The sequence below is a fragment of the Dermacentor andersoni genome, chromosome 8 (assembly GCF_023375885.2).
Source record: "Dermacentor andersoni chromosome 8, qqDerAnde1_hic_scaffold, whole genome shotgun sequence".
NCBI classification, from domain to species: Eukaryota; Metazoa; Arthropoda; class Arachnida; order Ixodida; family Ixodidae; genus Dermacentor; species Dermacentor andersoni.
In genome coordinates, this window is record NC_092821.1 from 142,443,847 (window position 1) to 142,461,960 (window position 18,114).

The 18,114-nt window shown below is 48.2% G+C and overlaps 1 protein-coding gene across 1 annotated transcript in view; it reads right to left on the bottom strand.

The window, feature by feature from the left end:
* osp (myosin phosphatase Rho interacting protein outspread) overlaps nucleotides 1-18,114 on the bottom strand; it is a 119,938-nt gene that overhangs the window by 18,345 nt on the left and 83,479 nt on the right. The window contains exons 10-18 of the mRNA XM_050173839.3: nucleotides 16,638-16,739; nucleotides 14,292-14,501; nucleotides 12,612-12,982; nucleotides 11,479-11,644; nucleotides 7,105-9,645; nucleotides 5,769-5,984; nucleotides 4,325-4,402; nucleotides 2,808-2,933; nucleotides 266-413 (exon numbers count right to left, since the gene is read on the bottom strand). Of these exons, the coding sequence (XP_050029796.2) occupies nucleotides 266-413; nucleotides 2,808-2,933; nucleotides 4,325-4,402; nucleotides 5,769-5,984; nucleotides 7,105-9,645; nucleotides 11,479-11,644; nucleotides 12,612-12,982; nucleotides 14,292-14,501; nucleotides 16,638-16,739 (3,958 nt within the window). The remainder of the gene's footprint in view (nucleotides 1-265; nucleotides 414-2,807; nucleotides 2,934-4,324; nucleotides 4,403-5,768; nucleotides 5,985-7,104; nucleotides 9,646-11,478; nucleotides 11,645-12,611; nucleotides 12,983-14,291; nucleotides 14,502-16,637; nucleotides 16,740-18,114) is intronic.

Genomic DNA, 18,114 nt, shown 5'->3' on the forward strand with positions numbered 1-18,114 from the left:
CAAGCGTTCCAGAAGGCACTCAAGGCGCACTTCACATTTGGCTGCGTGTAGCGGATAGCCTGTGAAACATCTGTGTGGTTCATTCAGACCACCGCACTCCAATCCAGAGCGCACGGTGTCATTCTCACCTTCACAACAAACGTTTAGAGGTTGGCGACGGCTATGATGGGAACACCAACAATGAGCTCTCGTTGAGCTTCTGTTCGCAAAGCAGCATTTCACTCCCTCTCGGCCAATTCAGCTGAACCGGTGTGCAGAGACTCACCGGCCAGAGTCGCCTTGGTCTCTTCAGCCAACGCACGGTCTCGCTCGGCACGCAGCCGTTCGATCTCGGTCTGGTGCCGCTCCTGGAGCTGGGCCACAAGACGCCCGTGCGAGGCCTCCAATGCCGCCAAGCCCTTCTCACAAAGGCGCTGCACGAGCAGGAGACCACGAGGGTGAGAGAAAGCACTTCGCTTGACACAGGTCAGTGACTGATCGAGGGCCCCAGTGCAAAGACACGCTGGCTGCCTGCATCATTGCTGATTTGATGCAAAATCGGCCAGGCACTACTTATATTCAGTAAGTGCAGCCCTAAACCGGCAGACGGCAGTGACAATGCTCACGCCATGTGGTGCTTGCTGCCACGAGAGTCAAATGTGGCCAAAGGGTGCCAGAAGTTAGTGGAAATATCAAGCAAACAGATTCAACCCACGTGATGAATGCGATACCCCTGCGCAGCAATCAATCGACTCAACGAGAGATGTTCAAGGAAGTGCGTGGCACATTCCGGAATACACACAGCTTCAGGTACTACAAAAAAATTTAATTACGGGTTTTTACATGCCAAAACCACTTCCTGATTATGAGGTACACCGTAGTGGGGGAGTCCGGAAATTTGAACCACCTGGGGTTCTTTAATGTGCACCTAATTCTAAGTACACGGGTGTTTTCGCATTTCGCCCCCATCGAAATGTGGTCGTCGTGGCCGGGATTCGATCCCGTGACCTCGTGCTTAGAGTTTCAGGTACAAAAGGGAACACAGGTGTACAGATACGAAAGGGAACAACTGACAGTGCTCAGCTGACAGTGCTCAGCTGTCATTTACTGCAAAAGCGTGATATTGGACCTTGCTCACGGGCACTTCCCAAGTAGCTTGTGTTTTAGAACATACTCTTTTGAACGTTTCTCGCTTCAGTGCGAAAAATATGACTATTTGAGGTCTCGGATCCACATTGGGTGTTTCCTCTCATAATGGTCCCTGCTGTACAGGCAAGTATGTGGTAAAGGGTGTAATTAGGTTTAATAAATAAATTAAGAGTACATAAAAGTTTTAAACTACATGTGCTGAACACAGCCCAGAAGCATCAAAACAACACTTGCTGAATAGGAGCTCCGCAGGTTGGCGTGCAAAGCTATCGTAGCCCTGTCCACCGCTTGGAGGTGGACATCGCATGTGGCCGATGCCGGAAGCTGTGACATATACCACACAAGCGAATAATGTGCAAGTTCATAGGTTTATTTTACTACTAACAGAGGAAAAGATGGAACGACTCTCGCTGTTCTCTTGTTCCCACATAAAGTTACGACATGACTATTGATCATAATGATTGTTGTTATCATCATATTTGTTTTTTCAAATAGAGAGTAACAGCCAGTGGCAAAGCCAGGGAGTGGCACACTAAGCACCCCCCATGCCTCCCCCTCTGAAAAAAAAATTGAGTCACTTAATTATCCTTATGTGATTTGAATGCAAAAGCATTATGACTTCTCTAATTAATTAGTTACGTCCATGATGCGTGACGTCGTACATTGTCACGTGTCCTCCACAACTCTACATTAATCCACCTTGCTCTAATTCATACCAACCATAATCCCATTTAATCACCTTAATCCACCTTGTTCTAACTTGTACAAAACTTAATCCACTTTAATACTCCTTGCTCCAATCTGTACCAACCTTAATCCACTTTAATCCACCATGCTCTAGTTTGTACCAACCTTAATCCACTTTAGTACACCTTAATCCACCTTGTTCTAACTTGTACCAAACTTAATTAACTTTAATCCACTTTGCTCTAATCTGTACCAACTTTAATCCACTTTAATCCACCTTGCTCTAATTTGTACCAACCTTAATCCACGCTAACATCGCAGCCAGATGGCTGTGACGTGACACGTGAAATGTCGCATGCACGAGGCACACCTTTAGTCAGCCAGACCCATGGAGCTGCCGTGGCATCGGGGAGGCATGCTCCTTTCGCGCCCTGGAGGCCCAGTTTGGTACCCACCCAGACAATTTTTTTTTCAAAGCCATTAACTTACTTTGTTTCCATAGCGTACTTGAGAAATTTGATGTCAATCCGAGCATTCTTTTAATGTGTTTTTACTCTTTGGGACTTCGGCCATATTTTTCCAACCGTTGCTTGCTCATGCCAGATTTCCTGCCTCGTGGGACATATAACGCTATTCCATTAAAAAATTTCTGGCTAAGCCACCGGCTTCAGCAGTGTCTGAAAGTGGCACTCGGACATCATGGGCCCTCAGATGATACAGTCAGTCAGTCAGTCAGTCAGTCAGTCAGTCATAAAGTTTATGGGACACAGAAGTTTTAAAAAATCTGAATTTCCAAGAAGCCTGGACACAGGGCCTCAAATTAACAAGAAGTTTCAATCTACAGTTGTTTTCTTTCTCGTGATCTACGCAGTGATCCAATAAACAAGAAACATCATGCCTTAACAGAGCAGACATCCACATTTGTCGTGGAACCCGCGTCCCGTAAACGTTTGCGGGTAACCGTACAAAAGTAACTTATGGCAATACTGTACCTTGAGCTGCTCCATCTCCGGCCGACACCGCTGCCGCACGGCCTCAGCGTCGACGGCCTCCAAACCCTGGGACAGCTTCTGCTGGTACAGTTCTCGCAGGCTGCCGATCCGCTCCTCTTGCTCCTCCTGGAAGCAAGTCAAGGGCTCAAAGCTCGAAGGTTATTCAAAATCAAGTGCACATAATGTAAGTCGCCGGAGTCACAAATATCTGCATTGTAAGTGCTGCTGCAGTACAGCAGACTTCCGTTAATTCGACTTCGGTTGATTTGACTTTTTCGGTTAATTTTGTCCCGGCCAGTGCCCACCCATTTCAACAGGCCCAAATTTAGTTATTTCGATCTTAAAATTGGCCTTCGTAGGACAATTCGAACTTGACCTATCAGCACATACACGCGTGACACCTATGGCGAGCCCAATCGGGATCCCTTCAATGGTAGCGTCTGTCTCCGCTGAGCTTGGGGGACAGTGGATGCATTGAGCCCTCGTCATCTCTCGTTGAAAATGTGTATGTTCGGCCTGCCCCAGGAAGTTTTTCAAGCAATAACTGTAGCTCACAATGTTCAATTACTGTATTTGCCCGATTATAATGCACACATTCGTATTTTTAGGAAAATGGGCCGAAAATTGCCGACGCGATGCAGTCGGCCACGAAACCAAAACCACATTTGCAACGTTTGCACGCTTTGCCGCATCACAAGATTGTACCACGGCGAAGCTGACTTTAAAAAAAATTGGGTGGCGAAGCTGACTTTAGGAAACCGGCCGCCATTACGCAAGAATGTTTCTTGATAAAATGCTAAGAAAATCGGGTGCGCGTTAGATTTATACTTTGTTTAGAAGCTTTAAAGTCATTTCTACATTAGTTTACTACTCTGGACACATGGAATGTGGGCGCGCGTTTGATTTTGGGGCGTGTTAGAATCAGGCAAGTACTGCCAAATGAATCAGCAGTGTGTTTTGGCATTTTTTTTCTGCATCTTTGTTAATTTGACCTGCCCGATAATTAGATGAATTTTGTCAGTCCAGTCAGGGTCAAACTAACGGAAATCTACTGTATGACTAACCAACTATTGTTGAAGCCTACACAGGCGAAAAACAGCTCTTCCTGCTACATGAGGCAGTCACAAGTATCCAGCAGTTGAAACGTGCAGCCGGGATATGTCTGCACCCTTTTAAATGTGCAAATACGGAAAGTTTAACATCAACAAACCGGCCTTTACAGATGGTCTTTCGCATGAAGCAGACAAAATAATACAGAAAAAAAATAATCCAAGAGAGCAAAGTATTTACTTTCCACCCACAAACTGGAGAGCCATAGAGCAACAGCAAGTGTTCAGCACAGAGCCGCGCTGATGTGCTGCCAAGTATCATTATGATTTCATCATAACCTGTGATTTTGTTACTGTGAAATTGATGAAAACAGAAATATGAAAGAATACTTTGCCACTCTAGACTGATTCAGCATTTCTCCGTAGTGCCCCTCTAAACCTCAAACGATCTAAAGTCCTTCTGCTCACCTGAAGACGCTGCAGCTGATTCTTTGCTGCCTGCAGCTCAGCCTCTAGCCGCTGGACTTCTCTCTGGTGGTTGGCTTCCTGCAATGCGTGCAGGTAACACGCACAGATGCACATAAGAACATGTAGAAGCATACGAACATCTCCACGCATACGCGAATCCACGTATGTACTGGATCAGCAGGGAGTGAATTTCAAACGCGGCAACTCAAAAGTGAGCATCAATTATGGAACTATTTGGCCTACGAATGCCAAGCACTGTCCGCTTAAACTGTGCAGACCAGTCACCAGATGAGTTGCAAATTGGAAGTTACTGAACGAGCCCGCTTGGCCGTTCTAGAAGAACGTCAACCACGGGCAAACAACAGAAATGCCTCAGCCCGAAGCCGTTTTGACAAATTGTCTCTGTCCCCAGCTTGGTACATGTCAAAACGTTGGCTCCCGGCTGACCCTCTCCCCCTGCAGCAGCTGTGGAAGAGGGCTTGGTTTGGAGGAAAGGAGGGTGGCGGTCGCCATCCCCACCAGCGCTCGCGCTGCCGGACACAACATACCTATGAAGAATACACTTTTATGCATATCCATTTACACCACCACTACCAATGTGCTGTTTAACGGCTCTGCTCTCTTAACGGAATTATGCAATGAAAGAGCGAACGCCATGCAAATATTGGGCTACAGCTGATATCGCTTCAAGTGTGAACACGTCAGTCTTGTTTAGAAGGATCTCGGGTATCGTATCCACACGTGTACAGCATGTCCTGGTAAAAGCAATCAAGAACAACTGAAATGTGACTGTAATACAGTAAGGCAAATTCTTTTCACGGAAAGCATTACGGGCAATTCTACAAGCGTGGAGAATTTGGATATTTGCAATCTTATCCATGGTTTCAGCATGCAGTAAACGACGAGAGAGGAATTGAAAAATAAAACAAGCACTGTCTGACAAGCACTGGCCTTTTTTTTTTTTTACGGTTGTTCGTACTATTTGTGTTGCACTTTGTTGCCGATGATGTTTCAATTGTCAGACAGTACTTGTCTCGTCCGTGTGTGTGTACATGCATGCGTGTGCGCACATGTGTGTTTGCTGTCATTTACTACACACTGCCATAATTTATTAATAGGACCCTGGAAGTCTGTTATCTTCTTAATCTTTCTCAATCAGTCTTCTTTTTTTGCTGTTAATTTTGAACCAGTACCAATCAGCGCCCCTTACCATTCTCCTCACAAGTTTACATTGACCGTAGTGAACTACACCCCTCCTGAGGAATTACTTCGGTAAATAATTTTCAAACTACTATCATAAGAAATTTCCAAACTGTCCAGCTTATCATGAAATTCGGATTCGCAAAGTTCATTTAAATGAGGTACACCGCATTGCTCGTGACAGCAAAACAAACTTGCATGTTGGATTGAGACCATACAAGCCGAGCCTGCAGGACAAGCCCACCTGACAGCGAATGCGCCCCTGGAACTCCTCCTGCGCCGAGGCCTCATGTTCGGCGAGCTCGCGGGAGTGCTCCTTCGCGAGGTGCCTCAGCTGCTCCTGCTGCGCTGGGCAGCGCTCACACAGGGTTCCGTCTCGAGCAGCACGTTCCAGCTCCGTTGCCCGCTGTGCCAATGCCTTTGTCTGCTCCCGGAGGCCTCGACAGGTGGCACAACCGGCCTGCAGAAAAAGGGGGAGGGAGATGACAAACGCCTTTAATTAGTACTTTTATCGCATTTATTTAACTTCACAGAGCCCAATGTATCATTATCCCCTTCGGGGGCTCTGTCCACTATTGTGCATGCCACGATCGTGCATGTATCCAAAGCAAAAGCACGGATGAAAATAATAATACATTACGTCTCACAAGAGCCTTGAAAAGCTTTCGATCTGACCTGTGCTGTCAGTTTAAGTATTATACGTATTGTATATTAATAAAATGAGTGTGAAGGTACATGGCAGGATGTTGGCTTACGGCATCAGCATGTCGTCATGTAGCGGGTTCACTCCTTTCACTGTCTTTTCACAATGTTTTACGCACAGCACTGACAGTGGAACATCGTTCATACATTTTAAAGAACAAATACGCAAGAATAAAATGCAAAAAAAGACGTAGTACTAATCGGGAGAAGGATCCAAAATCACTAAAACATTTGGCAGATTCAACTGAAGTTGAAATCTATGTAATGCAGAGCATTGCACGAATCGTTGCGGCACAAGATACCGATGCGCGCCAAGGATTGGGACGTAATGTCAGGTGATCACTTTCGGCGCGCTTATTTCAATAAAACAAACTTTCACTGCCACTGCGAAGGAATGCCGAGACAATAAGTGGGAACTTTTATGGACGCATATGGTCAAATGGTTGAATTACAAGCGTGTGCTTGCAAACAGACTCCTCTAATCGCGTGCCGCACAACCAAGAGGCACTTTGCAGTCTACAGAGAGCTAAATCAGCTACAGCTCGATTTTTTTTGTGTGAAAATTTGATACACAAGAAAGTGTCTGCAAAGATCACTATATTTTGCCGTTGTGTAGGACAAACCACAATAAATGCAGCTCTAGACAAAACCTAATGACATATTCAAAATCTGCTCGAAGAACTCTGATTAGCTCAATTTTCAAACCTCTCAAACTTTTTAATTTTTTGAACAGCATCTCCTCTTAAAATGGGTTGAAGCACACACGCAGACTGAATTTGGAACCAACTAGTGCAAGACAGGGGTAATTGGAGATCGCCGGGTGAGGCCTTTGTCCTGCAGTGGACATAAAAATACATTGATGAGAAGGTACTACCAACCTTGAGGAGGCGTTCACAGTCCCGCTGCGTAGCATCCAGGCGGTCTTGCAGTGCCAGTACCCGCTGCCTGTGGCCCTCCCGCTCTTCGCGTAGCCTCAGGCTCAGCCGCTCCAGTGCGTCTGTAACGTCCGTGGTCGAATTCACGCAGGCCACGCCTGCGCCCAGCTCGTGCAGCTCCTCCTCCGCGAGACACTGTGTCAGCCAGGAACGCAGCAGAGACGGCGCACCTTCTGCCACGGCTGCAGCCCTGTTGCACAGCTCTAGCACCGACTTCTCCGTTGCGTCGTCTGCAGACGGAGAAGCCGCTGCCTGCTCGTCTTGCCCCAGAGCCCTCGTGCACTGCCGAACGGCCTCCTCAACGTGAGATACATAAGCCCTCAGGACCGCCGAGATGCAGTTTGCGGTGGCGAGGTCGCGGACTACGGGAACCAGCTCTCTGTTGAGAAGGTCGCGCGGAAGGTTTGCCGAGCAGTAGCTCTCCAGCTCGGCCAGGCACGAAGCTCGCAGTTCTCTGCGCACCTTCAGAAATTCCTGCCTCATGGCGCCCTCTAGCTGCCTCAACAGCGACGCTGCGTCTGCCGACGATGTTGAAACGGTCCCTGAGGTTGAGCAAAGACTCTGACAAAGGCTGTCGCTGACGTGGGCCCTCGCCGCCGACAGCGCCTCCATGACTGCGCCCAGCACAGCTTCCTGCTCCGCCACGTTCTGAAGGGCGTCCGGCTCGAGGTCCGACGTCGGATGGATGTCGAGGCACTCAGAGAGCCTCTGGACGACCAGTACCTGACGGCTCTTGTTGAAGCGCTCTGCCGCGCTGCCCAGTGACTTGAGGCGCGACGAAAGCTCCTCGAGCTCGGCGGCGACGCCTTCAGTCCCTCGCGAGCTCTCGAGTTCTGTGAGTTGGCAGTGACCTGTGGCTTCTCCCAATGGGTCCCATGACTTGTTATTTCCGGAGGTGACTAGCCTGAGGTCGTGTGAGCATGCCACTTGATCAAGCCTCTCCTCGAGAGCGAAGAGGACGAGAGACGTCTCTCTGAGGTGTGTGGCTAAGTTACCAAAGAAGTGAGCATCAAAGCCCGCCGCTGTCGTTAGCTTCGAGCCGATGTGCTGCAAGAGCACCAGGTTCCTCACCAAGCGGCCCTTGTTGCTCTCATCCATTGTTGTGTCCCTGGTACCTATGCAGTCTACGAGATGCTTGGGAAAAGAACCCATCACACCTGCTTCACGAAGTGAGATAAGCGCTTCGTGCAGCCATTCCAGGAGTGAATCAAGCCTTGCATCTAATGAATCTAGACAGTCACGATAACTCGCCGGAGGCGATTCGCCACCGTGTTCTGGGAGCCGGAGGTCTGTGACACTTGTTGCCAGAGACAAGCTACTCCATCCGTCACCGGCCCCACCTCCGTCTAGAGCTTCCGTCTGAAGGCATATCCGAGGCCGTGCCAGATGCTTTGGCTGATCCAAGGCAGACTGGAGCCTCTGGTCCATGAGCTGGACACGAAGCAGGAGGCTTTGCTGGTCGCCTGAGAGGCTGTCCAGGGATGACCTTCGACCTGTCGGTGTGTCGGTGCTGAGGTCATCCGGGGCAGAAGCGTCGGATGCGGCCTCGTTGACGGGACCCTGGAACGCCTCCTCCAGAAGCGCAAGCTTGTGCTCCAGGTGCGTCAGCTTGACCTCGAGCTCTTTCGATGGGCTCGCCGCTGCTGCAGCTGCTGCAGCGGCAGCCTCCTTGCCCTTCAGCGAGAGTCGTCGCTTCTCCTGCTTGGAATCGGCGCGTGCAAGTCTCTGTCGCAGCTGGCGCTGTGCCTTCTCCGACAGGGCGAGCTTCGCCGTGAGGTCATCGATGCGAGCAGTCATCAGGGCTAGCTGTGAAGCGTGCAGCTCCTCAGCACTCTTGGCATCCCGCTTGAGCGCAAGGCAACGGAGTTCGAGGTCATCGAACGCGTCCTGCGATCTCTTCAGCTCGCGTCGAAGCACCCATGCTTCTTCCGCAGCGCGGGCCAGCTTTCCTTCCACCTCCAGGGTGGCAGAGTGACGCAGGGCTCGTGTCGTCGCCTCGACCCGCCGGCTGTTCTCGGAGATAAGGGTCTCCAGCTCTCCCCAGATGTTCCGCAGGCTCTCAGTGCCGGTTGCTCCTTCTTCCGCGGCTTTCCGCAGCTGCTCTTTAAGCCTGCTCAACTTTTCAACGCTGGCGGAGAGGAATGTCCCAAGGCTTTCGAGAGAGCGCGTCAGCACTTCGTCATTGGGCAAGCCTCTCAGAAGAAAGCTTGCACCTCCGTGTGGTATACTCCTCAGCTGCCCGAGTTCACGGTCACGGGCCCTCAGTTGATCTTCCAGCTCAGAGCACCGCGACTCTAGCTTTTTCGTTCGAAGCTCCCGCAATGATGATGACCGGCGAGACGTTCGTGCCACTGGAGGCCTCCGTGCAGAGGCTGGCGTGGCATCCGTCAGAGTAACACTGGTAGAGGTAGTTGCATCAGTTTTTGAAGGTGTAGCAGAACGGCTTGTGTCAGGAGGAGGCTTCGAATCTACGACATCCATGCCCTGAAGGGCAGAAAAAGACAAACAGGCACAGAGTTAATGCGAACCCTGACGCAACTCACCAAAAATTCACTTCTCAGATTTCTGTAGGCATGGAGAAATGAGAGAACTTTAGTTTGTCTAAAAACTTTTTGCCGTTTACAGAGCTGTGGATGACAGCAGCAAAACTGAAAGTGACATCTTGTGCCACTTGGCCCTACTACAATGCACTTGAGACATTATTGTCTTGCGTGAGTGTTTTCATTGAAAGAAAATCATAAAAGACTGCATGTTATTAAGCATGTCACTACCAACACTTTACAGCAGAAGTTAAGCAGAATAGAATGTAGGCAAGTCCAGCACAGTGAAACTTTGTTAAACCGTAGTTGCCCAAAGCTCGGAAAAAGTATGTACTAAACGGTAGTACTGCTTAACCGAAATAGCATGAGATCGCCCACTTACCTGTCAAAAACGGAACTCAGAGAGAGTGCAATGAAAGGGCAAAAACATGCAGTATTTATTCACTTCGCGCAACAAAAGTCTCTTATTTTCATTTGATGCCCCGGCGGCCTAGCAGTGACGACAGCGGCCCCAAACTTACTGAAGTTGCGAGCCAGCTTTTCAGCCAGCCCCCTCTTCTCGCCAAACACACGCATGGCAGATATCCTCGTTGGCGTTGCATATTCTCCGTGCACGGGTGCGGTACACTCTTAAAGCGGTTGCACCCTTTGGGGTGTATATTTGCCACACAACAATAATCGTCATCTACCTTGCTTGCGTTTCCTTTCTTGAAAACTCGGCACTCGCTACTTTCCTGTTGAGAATGCTGCATCACACTGATGACGCACATGCCGTTCGTGACTGGGGAAGTACCGGACTCGCCGCGTTAAAGAAAGGAAACACGGGCAAGACAGATGACGATTATTGTTGCGGGACAAGATAAGCCCCAAAGGGTGTAAATTTTTCTAAGAGTGTAGCGCTGTAGAAGTCGCAGGGCGCCTTTTTCATTGCAGGGTGCTGTTCTCGTCGCGATGATTGCGTTCATGAGGCTGGCGGGACGCGCAGCTGCTGCCACTGTCGGGCCTGAATCGCCCGTGCTGTCGCTTTTTGTGTCGTCCTCATCACTATCGTTAGGTGACACTTCGGCAACAACAGAGGCAACGATGGTGAAAAGTCGAAGCTCGTGGCCAACGTCTCTTCGCTGCTGCGGCAGCGCTGCCGAGCAACTTCACATTCCAAATGCCACACACCGTAGTCAACGGTAGATCCCTGTTGCGTGAAAGTGCCCACTTCTTCGTGTCACGTTCGATAGCACGAACAATGTCCAATTTTTCTTCTTTGCTGAGCACCCAATGTTTTCTATCTGGGCTTCGGCATGACACGAGTCCTTGATTGCACGACACTGAAATGATGCTGATGTTGATGTGGCTTCAAGCACAAGGGCACAGGGTGCTTGGTGGCAGTTGTTCCTATCTCTGAGGCTTGTTGTTCTGACGGGCCGCTCGATGGGGACGACGCACCGCTGTGAATGAGCGACTAAAGTGGAAACACGATGTGTTAACCGATATGTACACAATACGCTGGTACGGTTTATGCAGATAAAAAACGCACTAGGTTCGATGGCCGCTGAGTCGGGGATCTAGCTTTACTACTTTTAAAACGAAACTACTGTTTAAGCGGGCACGGTTCAACGAGGTTTTACTGTATTATGTTTGTGAGCTCTCTGGTTAAACTTTACATCACAAGATGTCACTACTGGCGTTGTTGCTGCCGTACACCTCTCAGGTAACCTGGTACTCTGCAAACAACAGTATGTTTACAAAACAGCCAAAACTCTTTATTAAAGGTGCCACTGACCACAGTGGGATCCCAGCTGCTCGAACGGTCGCTGCGAGCCATCTCGTCCGGTTCGTGCGACAAACCGGCACCGACTGGCTCGCCACCCTGAGTTGGCTGCGGCGACCGAAGCCGCCGGCTCTGCCGAGACCGCGAGTTGGACCGGGACCTGGCTCGTTCTTTCACCCTGCACATCACAGAAGCACGGAGTGCCACACGCCAGAGATGAGCAAATTCCATCAACACACCGGCTTACGTCGTCAAAAAGCAAGGGTGTGGATACCAATCAATAATAACGCTCCTAAGGACAGGACCACATGTGTCAGAGAAATCTTTCACTTCTCAACCCTCGACTGACGTTGCACAACAGCGGTTAAGAGCTCAAAACTGGGTTCGCTGTGTCCTTCTCATTTGTCTGTTCTTTCCATTATGCCAGCGACGATGGTCGTCACTGTCAAGTCATCGTGTTGTTTTCACGCCACCTCTGCATTACGAACTTCACTCTTGCCGTATAGCTTGGAAAAATACCTTAGGCCGGCATTCCTAGTGAGATCTGAACTTATGTCCTGACAGAAACGTGCAAGTGGGGGTTAGATGTTCTAACCACTGTGCTATGACACAGTTTTGGCACCACACAGATATAGAGAGTGGTTGCGTCCATGTACGTGCATTTTGGAAGCCACAATGAGCAATACAGCAGCAGACTGGGATGACACGTAAGTTTTGCAAGGAAAGAGTTGTTCTTGAGAAGATGGCGGTGTTGGTTGCAACGCTCTGCAGCTGTAGCAGTAAACGCATTGATTTATTGTTTGATTAATTGATGTTTTATGACACAAAAGCATTTCAGGCTATAGAGCAGTAAACAAGTTCAAAGCTGGAGGAATCCCTGAAGTCTGCTGCTTCTTAGAGGCACTTGTTTGAAAGCAAAATCAGGTAAGGTTTTCTTAAACACCAATTGGGGGACCTGTGCAAGAGATTTCGATATTCCGCGCAACCATTTTCTATGCTCAGAAGATATCCTGGGTCTCTTCGACTTGTCAAATCTCGGGCAGTCCTGGGCACTTTAGAATGACACTTCGAAGCGACCCTCTGACCGATTTCCATCCGTCTTTCAAAACCCTTCGACCATCTGTCACCCAACACGCAAACCGCACCTCGATATAGCCGTACGGTTGAGTGGCGGGGACGGCGGAAGAGTCCGCGACGGGTCCTCCACAACGTCTTCTTCATCCTCGTCAACGATGGAGAAATACTCGGAGTGGTCGTCGCTCGATGAGGTCTCATGGGGAGGCCGTCCTTCGAGGGCAGGGAGGTTGGGTGGTGCTGGCGAAGGAGACGGTGCCCCCACCTGCGCCACCGTCGTCGTCGCCACCGACGTCGCTGTCACCAAACCGGGTGCCGATGCGTCTTTAGAGAGAATGCTCATGCTGCTGCGGTTTCTCACTGCCTGACGAATCGCTTGCACCCAGTTGGTGCGAATTCCAGCAGTCACGGCACAGAGGATGACCTCGTCTGCTTCCCACAGCTTTCCCATGCAACAAAAGAAAAAAAAAAAAAAAAAAAGAAAGGAGAGATTGTCAACCCTTGCTTTGTTGGCGATTGCTCCAGAGATCTCGCAAATTTCCTCACGAAATGACACAAAGAAGCCAACACCGCCAATCCGCATAGATTAAAATGATTAAAGTCTGACTGGAAAATTAAGCGGTGCTACGGAGACAGGGACACACACAGTCTGCTTCTGTTAACTTGATGGGACTGACAAAATTGGTCAAATTATCTGGCGGGCCCCGACTCAAGCATATCCCCAAATCAAATGCACAACTATTTCTTATGGATTCAAATTAGGAAACTAACTTAAAAGTAAGATGAGAGCTCTTAAACAAAGCAGAATTTAAAAGCACGGCCAATTTCTTAGCGAGAAGAACGTAGCAATCCTCCGATTTTGGCAAAAAGGAAAAAGACGAAACCAGCCAACCTTATCTCTACAGAATCAAAATTTTTTCACTTAATGTCCATTGTCATCGCTCTCAGACAGCACTTTATCGTTGTCTAGGAACAATTACAACATGTCGTCCGTACAGTTCCTGGTGCATTTGATATTCTGCCTTTATCAAACAACTCCTCAACAACCGCAAACAGGATGGTGGCCCACACCTAGACTAACCATTTCACTAGTTAGTCCTGCAACGAATGCAATCTGACGCAACCATCTGACGCAACCTCTCACTGCTAACTTAACACGTAGAATAACTTATCGTTTGAATTTGCTTTCGTAATCAGACTGAAAACGGCTTATCATATTCATTTCATTGTCTCGCCGCCATGCATAGTCACCCTCTTGTGATGAAAATGGCGATGACACTGGCTACATGTCTCTGACAGTCGGTTGTCGTGAAAACGGTTAGGGTTTCGTATTGGATTATCGGACATAACTATTCTCGCCAAGTGGGCACGTCAAATCTTCCTGCCAAAAAGCCCTGCCCAAAGAAATTGTTGACTAAGGCTGAATTCAAGAGGCGCAAACGTAATCTTGACGAAGCTGCAAAAATGACAATGCCTGTCTTGGGCTGCTCGGGCTCCATTAGCCCAGCATGCATTGGCGTCCTGTGCTGGAACGCTTCGCATCACGTAGACGTAAACTACAGCCGAGTCTGCCAAATGTTTTAGTGACTTCGGATTAAACATTTTCTCGGTTCATAAGTCTTTTCTCATGCTTTCTTCTCAAATGTGTGAACGAGGTGTTACTACACATAGGACCCAGTTACTTTTGCTAGCAGCCTCACTTCCTACAAAATCACTGTCACGCCAGAACTTGATTAACCGGCAGTACTTACCATAATGACGAAGGCGTAGTTGCGATCTAGGTCGACCTCTTTGACTTCGCGTACGATTCGCAGGTCCAGGGTGGCACTCGGGTCACCAGAGTCCTCCGCTGATGGGTCGTTGAAGTGCGTCAATGAGGTGTTTCGAAGTACAAACCAGTGTTTCGACCATTCACCATCCGGGCCAAGCCGCATCAGCCAGCCTTTCTTGACAAACAGATCCTGTATAGGGCATCATCGGTTTACGGTTAGAAGATGTCCATGATGCAAAAAAAATTTGTCATGAAGACATGGTGCAAAAAAAAAAAATTTACGAGAACAGATCTGGCTCGCACCATTGAAGCTGTGCTTAGAATGTGCTTATGATGGCAAGAAAACGGTGATTAAATTATGTGAAGAAATTTACGGGTTATCTCATGCACTGATGTAATCTAACGTCAGCAGCATAGACAAGGTTGTGCATGTATGCGTTGCCCAAAAGCAAAAATGGGGCATACAAAATCGCATGAGTAGCAAACAATGCATCTCAATTGACTAGAATCATCGTCATCAGTTCATCCATTGTAGGCATTCCTAGAAAGACACGCTTGTGATGCACACAACGCAAGTATACAGATCACCACTGGTTGATCTAGATTGCTCTATGGCTAGATGCATAAATAGCTGTTGACAGTGAACGATGTCACTTCATTCAACAACTACCAACCATGTTACTGTTGCTGTTACCAAGTTGTAATGTTGACCTAGTAGACACAAGCCTTGTTAAAAAAGGGCTTAACTCTCTTCGGCACGTCATAACCCTCTTCCCAATTGCATCCGTTATGCCCACATGCCGTTATTAAGGGCAATTAATAATAATAACCCTCCTAGAAAAATGAAGAATTTCGAGCACGACACTTGTTTACCACATTTACTCACACTCTCGTAATGACCGCACCCCTGAATTTTGTCGTCAAAATTCTTTTTTTTTTCTTTCCCGTGTAATGATTGCACTTTGAACTTGTCACAGCAATATGTCGTGTGCCAAGTCTAGCTAATGAAGATCACGCTTACCATCTGTTGAATGCTATGCGAACGATTCTTGAAGACATACCAAGCGGTCTGCACGGACCCAACATTCTTAAGCAGATGCCCCATTTCATTCCTTTCATCACTTTCCGCACTTAGACGAAAAAAAAAGAAAGCTACAACCAAACTTGCCTCGGCTTTATTATTTATAGGCTTCATAATGGTTTTGGTCAACAACAACGTAAAGGGTGCCTTTCCATTCTTCTCGTCTGCAATCAGGGGCACGCAACAAATCGCGAGCAGCAACGATAGTGGCCATGTTTACACCGATACATTAGAAGTGTACCCTATTCCTACACCGACGCTTGTAACGCAGCTAAGATATTTGCCCACCCTTGCCGTATTAGGTGCCGTATTAGGATAGCAGTGAAGACTAATGCCGCAGTTTCCGCAGCATGCCCGCCATGTGTGTCTATGTCACTGGCAGCTGAGGGCACATCTCTGTTTGTGTCCCCTCAAAGTGGACATGGCTACGTTATTATCGCAAACTTGCCGATATTAACAATATTATTCATTACTGATACGGAAGAAACTGTTTCAATGCACGTAATGTACTCACGAGATGAAAAATAATCGCGTTCGGCGCGTTCAGCTTGCTCCGCCGGCCACCATTTTTGTTTTGGTGTCCTGCACTGACAGCAGCAGCCGCGTGCTTGTCATCCCGCAGCAAATGCGGGGATGAAAAAAGAAAATGTTTTTTTTCGTGGGAAATTTAACCCATGTTATGATCGCACCCCTGTTTGTGTCAATTTGTTTTAGAAAGAAGTGCCATCATTATGCGAGTAAATACGGTATTTACCGTAACCTTGGCTACTAAATCTCACTAGTCGATGCCACAAGCTGCATCGTCATTGAAACTGTCAGAGAAGTCGTCATCGTCAGATGCTTCCCAGGCATCCTCGGCACTTCAAATGATGTCGTCTCCAGTGCGGTCAAGGGCATTGGATGCACAGCAGTTCTTAAATCCAGTGTGGACAATCTCCAGACTGGCTTTAAGGCAGGCATGACGGAGGAACTCCGTTAGCTTGGTACTTCTGCCAGCTCTGTTCACGAATACAGGTAGATTTCTTCGTCAAGAATAGAGGTTGACAGCTCAATTTGGGCAAGATTCTTGGAGAAAACTAGATCGACCCGTATTCGAATAAATATGGTGCTCAACAGGCAAAGTCGTGTAACTCAAGACTGAAAAGTACCGCAGTATGTAGAGTACCATGTAAGATCATCTTTAAAAAAATTACTCAAAGCGAACAAAACGGTCTACTGTGCAACTAAAATCCAACCTACGCCTACCTCAGGCAAACTGTCACTCATGAGCTGGCTGATCCCACCGTCACATGCCGTTGCGTCCAGTGTGCCGCTTCCCTGACCACAGCCGTCGGGAACACCTCGTGACTGCATGAGTATTCGACATCTCTGTCAGATGACTCTGAACAGCTAAGTGGTAAAAACCTTCAATCACACAAAAAAAATTTAGTGAGACAATGGGGTTTAACTTCCCAAAGCAACACGTAGGCTATGTGTATATGCCATAGTGGGGCTCTCCAGAATGATTTCAACCACTTCGTATTTTTAAGTTTATAGTCGACCAACTTTTTGGCCACCCAATTTTTCAGACATGCCTGATAATTCGGACACCTTCACAGTACTGCCACGCACACCATAGAGGCAATATGTAAGGATGGCTGAAATTTCGGACGCTCACAACTTTTGCCGTCCAATTTGTCGAACTTCTTGCTGTGACACTGCAGGTCCAGAACAGCATTACTCAAAGCCACCATCGCTGCCAATTTGATTATCGTGCAGCCTCGAACCAGCTCTCCTGCATGCGAATCCACTGGCAGCCATAGCTAGCTGTAGCCACCACGGCGGCCACTGTAGACATTTGTGTTCGGCCACATGGTGTCTGGTGCCTGGTCGTTTTATGCTGTCGTGCATTCTGCAACGCTAGGCCTAGCAGCATAAACGTTCCCTACTGAGCCTCCGTAGCCTCATCATTGGCACTGACTCCAACTTTGTCAACCTTGCCAACGGCTTCAAAGCACGGAAAACATGGCAAGGGTCAAGCATTGCGTAATGCTGGTTCCCAAACGTCAGCTTCACCGCAGCATAGCGGTGTTGCGCGGTCAAGCATACGCAACGTATTGCGGTGAAGCACACCAGGAGTGAAAAAGGGGCTACTGTCATTGGACACAGTCATCATCATCATCAGCCTGGTTACGCCCACTGCAGGGCAAAGGCCTCTCCCATACTTGTCCAACCACCCCGGTCATGCACTAATTATGGCCATGTCATCCCTGCAAACTTCTTAATCTCATCCGCCAACCTAAGTTTCTGCCGCCCCCTGCTACGCTTCCCTTCCCTAGGAATCCAGTCCGTAACCCTTAATGACCATCGGTTATCTTCCCTCCTCATTACATGTCCTGCCCATGCCCATTTCTTTTTCTTGATTTCAACTAAGATGTCATTAACTTGCGTTTGTTCCCTCACCCAATCTGCTCTTTTCTTATCTCTTAATGTTACACCTATCATTCTTCTTTCCATAGCTCGATGCGTCGTCCTCAATTTAAAGATTGGACACAGTATGTGTTCCTTAATTATACACCCACCATCTACTGTTACAGTATGAGCACCGAGATGCCTAATAAGTGTACTAACAGGCCTTCAGAGCTATTTCGAATTTGAGTCCTTGAAGACAGTAAAAGACATGGACTCGTTTTTTTTTGACTGCCTCACTTTTTGGACACTTTCATAACCCCTAGGGAGCCCA